Source organism: Hylaeus anthracinus, unplaced genomic scaffold (genome assembly GCF_026225885.1).
Source record: "Hylaeus anthracinus isolate JK02 unplaced genomic scaffold, UHH_iyHylAnth1.0_haploid 11994, whole genome shotgun sequence".
Classification (NCBI taxonomy): domain Eukaryota; kingdom Metazoa; phylum Arthropoda; class Insecta; order Hymenoptera; family Colletidae; genus Hylaeus; species Hylaeus anthracinus.
The window spans coordinates 15,501,202-15,511,423 of record NW_026534341.1 but is presented as its reverse complement, the minus strand read 5'-3'; the positions used below and the strand labels follow the sequence as shown (position 1 = coordinate 15,511,423).

At 37.9% G+C, this 10,222-nt stretch overlaps 1 protein-coding gene across 10 annotated transcripts in view; it reads left to right on the top strand.

The window, feature by feature from the left end:
* The window catches only part of LOC128888513 (rho GTPase-activating protein 32), a 234,728-nt gene extending 229,705 nt beyond the window's left edge, over window positions 1-5,023 (top strand). For 8 of the 10 annotated variants that reach the window (XM_054145421.1, XM_054145420.1, XM_054145418.1 and 5 more), the window contains 2 exons: window positions 1,433-3,906; window positions 4,719-5,023. In XM_054145421.1, the coding sequence (XP_054001396.1) occupies window positions 1,433-3,906; window positions 4,719-4,764 (2,520 nt within the window). In that variant the 3' untranslated portion in view covers window positions 4,765-5,023. Of the gene's footprint in view, window positions 1-1,432 lie in introns of all 10 variants that reach the window. The other 2 variants (XM_054145427.1, XM_054145424.1) reach the window with 2 other exon arrangements.
* Window positions 5,024-10,222: the final 5,199 nt, after the last annotated feature.

The following is a 10,222-nucleotide window of genomic DNA, read 5'->3' as shown; positions in this document are numbered from 1 at the left end:
TCTCTCTCTCTCTCTCTCTCTCTCTCTCTCTCTCTCTCTCTCTCTCTTTCTTTCTTTCTTTCTTTCTTTCTTTCTTTCTTTCTTTCTTTCTTTCTTTCTTTCTTTCTTTCTTTCTTTCTCTCACTTTCGCACTCGCCGGTGGCTCACCTGTCGTACGCCTAAACGTCTTGTTGACGTTTGGTGCCGTCGACATTAGCCAACGGCTCGCGTGCGCGTCTTAGCAGCTGTGCGAGGACACGTTTTTGTTCTAGTCCTCGTACAGTGGTTATCCGTCACCCACAATTATAAAAAAAGAAGTTAAGAAACTACAATTTCACACAAAATTTTTTTGGGAAATTGATCGGTGTACGAATACATTCTACACCCACTGTATGTTGCTTCCGCTTATCTTCTAATAGTACACCCTTTCATGGATAAGCATTGTTGCAAGATACAAAATATAATGTACCAAACGAATACTTAGTCCTGAAGTGTTAAAATTCATTTATTGTATAATATGAAGGGTGGGGAAAAAGTATGAAAACCCTTAGACTTTAGTGATAAAAAAACAACGAAGGTCACACCTTAGGTAATTTTCAACGAGGAATCCAATGGTGACCTTAGATTTGATCTTGAACCTCATTTTCAAGGTCAATTGGTTTTATTTTAATGGGAACCTCTATTTTCTATGCCGGAATCGAAAAAAGCGGACAATTTTATGTTTGGATATGTACTGTAGGTCTAGGGTTAACGTGGCCACTAATCTTGCCTTTAGCGTAACCGAAGAACAACGATGCGAACGTAGAAGGAATCTGTTCGAAGGGATCTCTCGACTCTCATATTGGAGTGCTTTAACAATGGATGAGTTAATTTACAACAGATGCTCAAATTGCTCTCCATTCGTTTCCGAATAGTAACCAATCCTGTTGTAAAATGATTGAACTGCATTTCGAATCACTTCCTTTGGAATGGCATTAGCTTCTTGAACAATTCTGCCTTTTAATTCTTCAAGGTTTTCTGGAATGCTTTTGTACACCCGATCTTTTAAATAACTTCACAAAAAGTAGTCCAAAGGTGCTAAGTCTGGAGATCTTGGCAAGTGAAGCGGCAATGTGATGCAAGTGGGGTGTGTGAGTGAGGTAAGCGATATCAAGAGTCTGTTGATCGACAAAATGTATTTTTCGATGTGATGTAAGTGATATAAACGCGACTTAGGGGTTACGTTAACCCTAGACCTAAGTACATATCCAAACGTAAAATTTGTTTTTGTTTTTTTGTTTTATCACTAAACTCACGAGATGTCCAGGGGTTTCCATACTTTTTCCCCATCCTGTATATGATTGCATGTAGGGAGCTGTTTCGTTAGTACACAAAACGGCTACTAACGATCTATATATTTCTATGTATTTTATATAATATACAGCCTATAAACAAATTTACCATATTTTCACAGGTGATGGTATCCGCAGACATTCACAGTATGGATACACCGTCTCCCTTACCTACGCCAGGATACCTTCCACTGTTGTCCGAAGCCTCAACACCGCTCACACCTGCCACATTACACGGAACCCCGCACTCTGGATCACCTATACCAGCCAACAGTCCTAGAATAAGTTTCCGAAGTTTTACTTTACCGTTAGAGATCGACGACGAGCAAGGCAACGCGAACAAACTGAACAGAACTAGCGTGTCTTCCGATAAATCATCCGACTCTAGTCATAGGTTATCTGTAAACTTAGAAGGACAGAGTAACGCTAAATCCTGCGAGAGGATAATGTCGTACGACAAACATGAAGATATGTACAGCGGTAAAGAGTCTGCCAAGGCTCAGAAAACCTCGAAGAAACCGAATCTAGTAGTATCGAACGTAGTCGACCAGGAGATGACACCTTGTGATAGGCTAGCGTCTCACCTTAGCGAGACAGAGCCCAATAAAATTACGTTACCGTGCAAAGACGGAGGTAGTAGATCGAGCTCGTGTCCTGTGGATGAGAGCAAATTGTCCCGCACCGACAGCAGAGATGCATTGGACGTACGGAAACACGATACACCGAACAGCAAGTCCGTGAGCTCGCAAAACGACGATGCTATGGCTGGGAATTCAAACGCACATAGAAATGAATTGTCGGGACTGCCATTGTCCAGCGCGACTGATCTCGATTCCTCTATGTCCTATGAACAAACCATCGAGGATCTACCAGACTCTGGTTTCGTGATTTGCGACAGTTCCGACAAGATGTTTACCAACACCGAAACGCCGCAAATGGTATCGAATACTAATGATTCCGGCGAGTGGGTGATAGTGGAGAGAACCGGTTCGATCACGACGCCTACTAGCGAATCGAGCAGTCCAAAGGATCCGTTGGATGGCACCGTGAATCCCGCGATAGCAACAGACGCACCACAGTTGCGATCAATGTCGGAGAACGTTTCCAGGACGTCGTTGGATCTCACCATGGGCTCGACCCTAGACACCGACACGTCTTGTATCGGTGTTAGCGATCTGACCGAGAGTCCTGTTCTTCCTCAGGAGCCTGGGGGCATGACTTTCGACGTGGCCGACAGCAGGGAACTCGATGAACAGAACATCGCTGCGCAAAGGACATCCGGGGCTTACGATTGTCAAGTGAATTTCAGGGCGGTCGATTCTGGTCGTAATTTCTCAAATATCGTTCACTCGTCCATGTGCGACCAGGATAACGGGAATGAGAAGATGTGTACCGTCAGCATGACGGACATTCGCTTGAATCAGAAACCTAACGAAATGGAGCACGAGATCACCGCATGTTACAATCAGCTGGACAACGCGAAAGCGTTCAACAGAAACGAGGGTCCAACGAAGAAGGATCTCGAAGACGAGGAAGTTTTCGATAATTCTCAACACAGCTCGAGGAGTCTAGATTTCAAGGAACAGGATATCCGACGTTCCTTGCAGTTGCATCCGAAACCGCAGTACCAGAGCGATCGTCGTTCGTTCGCCAACGAGTCGAATAAGAACCAGGATCTTGCCGACAATAATACTCAACGTTGTCAAAATCAGAAGCCAGAAAAGTGCCAAAGTTTCGAGTATGTCTCACCAAAGGAACCGGCTAAGACCAGTCAACAGCACAAACAATTCTCACCGCGCAACGACGAGAACTCGAAATGTACCAATGTGAAAAGCAACCAGCCTCAGGAACACATCGAAGTGGTGATCCCGTCGGAGAGCGCGGCGGAACCCAGCGAGATAGCGCATCATCCAGAGGGGGCATCCGAAACAACATCTTTGAACTCGTCCTGCACGTTCTCCAACGCATCTTCTCCAGTGGACGATTCCATAGTTCTTCGCGACACGGCAACTATACTGCAAGAGCTAGCGCTTCAAAGATTATCAGGAGGCATGATGGGTGGTGATCTGTCCATACCTCCTAGAAGAAGGTACGAAGCAGAGAGCGTCAAGGATAGAAGGAGCTTCGACTCTGAGATTGGAAGAGAGATAGTCCGCGAACGGAAGATGCGACAGGAACTGGACTCAGCACGGGGAAAGTCCGAGGAACCACCCGTGAACAACGCACCGCATTTGCCACCTTGTTTGAGGGCACGTCACGCGAGAGCTACTCGTGCGTCGTTGAGTCGATCACTAGACGAGGCCAAGTTCAATAAAATGACCGAGGACGCGTGCTTGCCCGTGAAACAGGCCACAGAGGACGCGCAGCACAGCTCCACACCCAACGTTGGTGCCAGCGCGAATAACTCTGGTAATTCTGATAAGTCTCATTTGAAGAACCTCGGTGGTTTGGACCTGGGCGATCCCCAATGCAGAGAAAGGATAGAAAAGTACAAAGAGGAGAGAAGGACGTTCTTGAGGGATAAGTACAGGTCGGAAAGCTTTCGTGGGATGCTGTCGAAGGCGGAGGACGACGGAGAGCAAGCTCTTCTAACTAGGTTAAAGCAAAGAGCCTCTAGACCCTCCCTTCATTGATATTAACGTAATATTTATGAAACGCTCTGTCGATTGTCTCGCGTAAATGCCTCTAACGCATCGCGCGATAAATTATATGTGTAACTCCAGTGAACTGTTGACTGCGCTGATTGCGTTTAACCCTTTGCCCTCAGAATTTCTTGAGTCAGAGAGGATACTAGTGTGTTCTATCATTTTAAAGTATACGGTGCGATGAAAGCAAACAAAAATTAATGGCGGTAAGGTGAAAGTACCAGTAGTAGACACTTTTAAATTTTTCTTTTTCTTGGAAGTAATATTTAATTTGTTTCTTTGATTTTTTACCAAATCACTGAATTAAGCAGTGGCTTTTCTTTTATCTCTCTATACGAGTATTGCTGCTATACAGGTCGGTTAACAAGAAGCCGATTTCTGTTGCTGCGGTTTTTCAGCGGGATATGACAAGCCCAATTGATACACATATTTATGCTGTTTACATAGTGTTCTTTTTAAATCGTTTTCTTTTGAAAGAAGTTGGAGTATCATTATCGTCAATTTGTATTAGCGTAGTTTATGATAAGTCAGAAGAAAGATATAATAGAATGAACTAATATAAAACTACTAAAAAAATTATACGTAGGACATAGAAATTTTATATAATTTTTTATTTGAGCATATTTCAGTGTATAATTGCGTACATTTGTATGGTTTAAATAGCATTCCACTTGGTTACATTATATTTAAAGTTACCATTATGTTATGTATTTATATTTAATCCTTTATTCTTGGGACAGAATAATTGTTATTTATTTTCCAGAAATTGCCCGCTACTGGTGCGATTACCGTACTTTATGCTGCTGTAGCTGATACGAAGACTACCAAATTTTAATTCAGAATACATCTTTAGTTGTTCAAGCCGTTTACGACTTTGTAATAATATGTTCATTATTCCCAGAGTTACTTTTTTATTGTAACTTTGTTACTAATCATGAATACCATTATGAGTAGATAAGAACCATGAATTGAAATCTCTTTAATTACAAATCACGTTTAACGGACGATTGTATTTAAACAAATCTATTCAAAGACCATGAATAATAAAAGAAATATTTTGTCCGCGTTCAGGGTATTTTTAAACGACAAACCACCCCATTTTTGTTTGAGACTTCTGTATAGTCTCAAGTTTAAAGAACGCGCGCGTAACCAAATTTTTTAACGATGAAAAGCTTTACCAATCTCTCGAAAAAAATACATCTTTCTGCCATATTTGCCAAAAAGTATTATCGTGCGTTTACAATAATATTTACAACTTTTTCTTTATTAGAGATTTGAAATGTCTCCGACAAATGCATTTATTTGCCGTCTATTAAAGAGTGTAAAGGGTTAAAGCATAAAATTCGGGAAAAGTTAATCGAATGCGAGCGACATAATGATATTTAATGAAAAAAATGCAAGTTTTTTACGATCGAGGCTGAAAAATCAATAGAGAGAAGAACGTTCGTTTTGTCAGTGTCGTTAACAGAACAGTCCGATAACTTGAGTGTTTTTTATTTATTATATATGTATATGTACACGTAATCGCGATTATGTGTATTAGATTATTTCTGTTATTGTTACGAATCTTTAAGAATCATTTTCCATTATTGTTATTATCCCTCCCAAAGATGTCTGATTAGACTTTTTGCATTTGTCGCGCTGTTCTGTTAATCGACTGGTTTTATAATCGATCGGTTGCGATCGATGCCAGAGTTTGGGTCCACGAAACGAGTTCGTTGTAAACCCTTTGCACGCGAAATTTATCAATTTTTGTCGCCGATGGCAACGGTCGACAAACTTGTTTCGAATATTATTAGGAAAGTTAAGTTTAAATCGAACAAATTTATATTATAATACTCTGTAATGTTTACAAAAAATGAAAGATTGAAAAAAATGATCTTCGAGTGATGCATGTGTAAGAGATATATACATATAGTCTATAAACATTGTAATGGGTTCTCGTTTTTTCTCTGTCGGCGTTGTTCGCGCGTAGAAACAAAAAATCTTGACTGTAAAACTGTAAATTCTATGAATTAACTATACATTCGTTTAATAGCTGATCTCCAATCGCACACCGGGTGCAAAGGGTTCAATTATAATATTGTAACCGCCGCATGCCTTCGTAATTGATTAACGTAACTATATAGTTGAGTTAAGAGAATCGAGACGCTTCCGTTTTCCTGTAATTTCGTTGTTTGCTGATCGAACCGAGTATTTTTGTACGACGAAGCGTTCACCATGGATAAAAGTTTGTTTGTTCGATGATCAAAGCGTGTAATCCGGAGAATTTTCTAGCTTGTCAGTCCATCGCGGTCCAAATTTGCCGATTTCATTACATTTTCGTCGAACCTCGCTCGACACGCGATCGCAAAGGGTTAGGCGTTTCCCTTTTTTTTGTTTTACTTGGGCCGATCGTTCGACTCTATCTTGTTATCAGCACCGTTTTCCTCTTATCTTTCTCATTTTATATTCGTTTTACGCTGTACGTTTTTCACGCCGATCGCTTGTCACAACTAAGAGATAACACACACGTAGTTAGAAATTTTTTTTTAAATATGTTACACCGTTTAATGATTAATGTCGGAGATGTTAGAATACTCGTTAACTGTTCGTGTTCAATTTCTTCTACTTTATTACTATTGTTACTACTATTATTTTTAATTTTGTATGCTAAAAGAATTCTGGTAGGACGAATTCTTATTCCCATGTTTTGCACGCTGCTCGATTCACGTGGATCGGAAAAATTCCCATCACTTTATCGTTCATTTCGCCCGTATTAACCTAAGTGTTCGATAACACGCGTCGATATATTTTCTTTTCTTGCTGTGGACTGGTCCGCGGCGGTCTATACGTCTTTTGTATATGCTTATTATTATTTAGTCGATATGTAATATATTAATTTATATATTCTACTTTGATTATCTATGAAAAGACAACCTTGCTCGAAATCAAGATTACTATCGGAATCAACTATTTTCTTTACATTCAGAGAAGATTCAGCAGTCTGTTTAGTTACTCGAATGGCGGTATTGTCGCGAACTTTACTTAACACTTTAACTACCGAATTGTTTAAGAATATTGTACAAGTTAGAAGAGGTCATTCTACATTAGTATAGATATATTAATTAGATTTATTATCACATTGCCAACCCAATTAGAGGATATCCTTCTTTGCGTTACTTTTGCTGTTAAGGCATTGCTGTTAACATTGCTACAATTGTGCTTTTACAAACATAATTAATAAATGTGTTTATACTAGCTGCAATCAATTTAATACTAAAATTATAGAGTTCGATACTTACTACATATACAACTATGTCTTTGTAATTAGAGGAAGAAGGAACAAACTAATTTGTCAATCAAATTAATTTTCTATAACAACAATTTATTACAATATTCTTATCTAACAAGTGCATATAATCAATGAAGTATTAGTGTTTATTCTTGGAAAATTTTTCAGTGTTTCATTGAGTGCTATTAAAAAATGTACAGGAGTTATAAAAGTTTAAATTAAGTTATGTTACCGTTCAAAGTTCGTGAAAAGTCTACGGTTGGCAATGCGTTAACAGCCTTACTTGTTTTCTTATTTGTTTGTGAATTGAATACTGTAAGTAGAGAACCAACAATACAGTTTACAGATTCCAAAGAAGTAAACGCTGGATTTAAAAAGCTTACAAATCGGTTTCCGGTAGATAAAGTGTTGAAAGAGAATGATTTGTTCGTTGGAAAATGATTTCACTTGGCGTAGAGATTTTCGTTGTGTCACGAAATATACAGAAAGCTCAATTTATATTTTTTATACATTGATTTATTTACTCTAGTATTATTACACTTTCATTAGTGAAAAAGCGAGCAATAGTTTTCAGTTCAGAATCCTATAATCTGCACATCGTCTTAATATTTAATTACAAACTTCAATTGCGCATTTTAATTTTTTTTATTTCTTTTGCAAATCATTCATACTCCACGAAAAGCAACGTGAACTGCTGTAACACATACTATTCCTGAATCTATCATCCGTGAGATTTGTATTGTCGACTTAGACGATCATATCCAGTCCTTTTAAAAAATTGGATCTTTTCCAAAAAAAATTCGGTTTCCACATTTCCCCTGATAGTGGGACGCGCGTATAATCAAAACGAATGCAGGAGTACAATTAACAGTGTCTATCTCGAAATCTAATACAACATCAGTGTATTGTACATTGTGATTTCCGACGAATCGAGCCAAGAGACTCGAAGGATCGTCCATTTGTAACTTTGATAATGCTAAAAAACGAAAAGTCAAAACACACACACATTATGTCCAAGAAGTTGTTGCATGAAACTGGCGAAGTTACGTGAGACTTTTTAATCCATTATATTGCACGAAGTTCGTATAAAGGGTAACTAAAACATTTGACGAGAACTTTATGATTTACTGTACAAGAAATAGACAAAAAATGTCCAGTTAATACATAGTAAATCTGTGAATATGATGAATTAATTAAGGGTTTCTGTTCTTTTTATTATAGTAGAATTTCGCCCTATATTATAATATACAGTATACAATAATATTTATACAGAAAGATTTGCATAAGGAATATAAATAGTGACAAAAGAGTTTGATGTAACTACAGTCGAATCAATTTTAATTGGCCGTTCAGAGACACTTCCTCTTCTATGATTTATTTTACCTTTAGGCAATCTCAACTTTCTCCTTTGTTTAGGAATAGAGGATACTGCATTTCGGTGGCCTTGAGGAGTCAATTGATATTCATCATCAGAAACTCGTATGTTACCACCATAGAATTAATCTTGTAAAGCTTTGCTTCCTGGACATTTTTAGTCTATCTCTACATGAGCCTCGTAACTCTTTGTCCTATTTTTTAGAACACCCTGCGTACACTACGATATTAACACTTTGCGATCCGATATTTTGCATATTTTTTTAATGCTACAATAACGACGTAGTGCACACAACACAATCGTTTCTCTGTAAAAGGAAAACCAAACGCGACGACCAAGCACACCGGGTACTTGAGTCGAAATCTTTGCAAAAATACTTGAGGCTACTTGTTACGCTTCTATTTTAAAAGAATTACTACTTAACGAAGATACAGTACTCGTAGAAGTGGTAAAAAAAGGTGTTTTTTAAATTAATGTTAAACGATTACGAGTGAGTGGAAAATGTTGAGAAACAGACGTTGCAAAACGCGAAGAGATAATTAAATTAGAAGGCATTAGATAGCGAGAAGTATTTCAATATTGCTAACTGTAAGAGTTGGCGGTGTAGCGATACAAATTGAAACAGTTGAATATTCCTCGTCCGATCACTCTTTTCGCTAGTATTTCTCTTGTTCGATGTAAACATAGTTCACGGTGATACTTTGTTGATGCGTTTACGGACTATTTATAGATTGTACGAGGCAAACATTTCCATAGTAGATACCAAGACACGACTGCGACGATTTGCATAAAAATGCTGCAAGTTGTTTCAATAGTATCGATATTGCATTTTCTGGTTTCGTATGTAACGATGAATTTTTAGTTGAGCATCGATCATTCGAGGGACTGAAACACTTTTCATCTAATTAACTTCTAAAAATATATACTTAATTCAAGTTTATATATTTTAAACAGAGCTTAGTTTATAAGCTTGACTATTGCATTTGATATTCTAAGAATATAGAAATATCTGCTTTCGGATTTTTCAACAGAAATGGGAAAATTTCTTATGAAGATACAAATTTGGAATAATTTGAGTTACTCTCCGTTTTTTGCTCAGTCAAAATCACTTGTTTTTTTATTATTGTTTATGTTTACATGTATTCTGATGATTTTAACGAGGTACCCCCATTTACAGATAAATATTAATAATAGTATGACTTATGAAATGAGTTTATATTTCATGTTGAATAAATGGAAGTTTATGTTAATATAGAACTACAGAATAGATCATTGTATGATATTTTTATTAATTATTATATGAATTAAATTTTGTCCATTTCTGTCTTACAATACTTGTCAAAAATTCGTGTACAGAAAATGTAATGTTACCTAACGGTTAAACAAATATGTAACTGCAACTCCGTACCATAAACGAGGTGTATTGGTGAATCCAACGCCATCAAACGATCGATGCTGGATTCTATCGTCGACGATGAGTTCTCGTCTTCGCGTTTGATTTTTAATTAGCGACTCGTGAACGTGTGAGATCCGTAAACGATATGCATGCACAAGTAGCGTATCTCGACGATGATCATAAGCGAAAGTGGAACCCGTTTAGAAGTAAAAAGTATTTAAC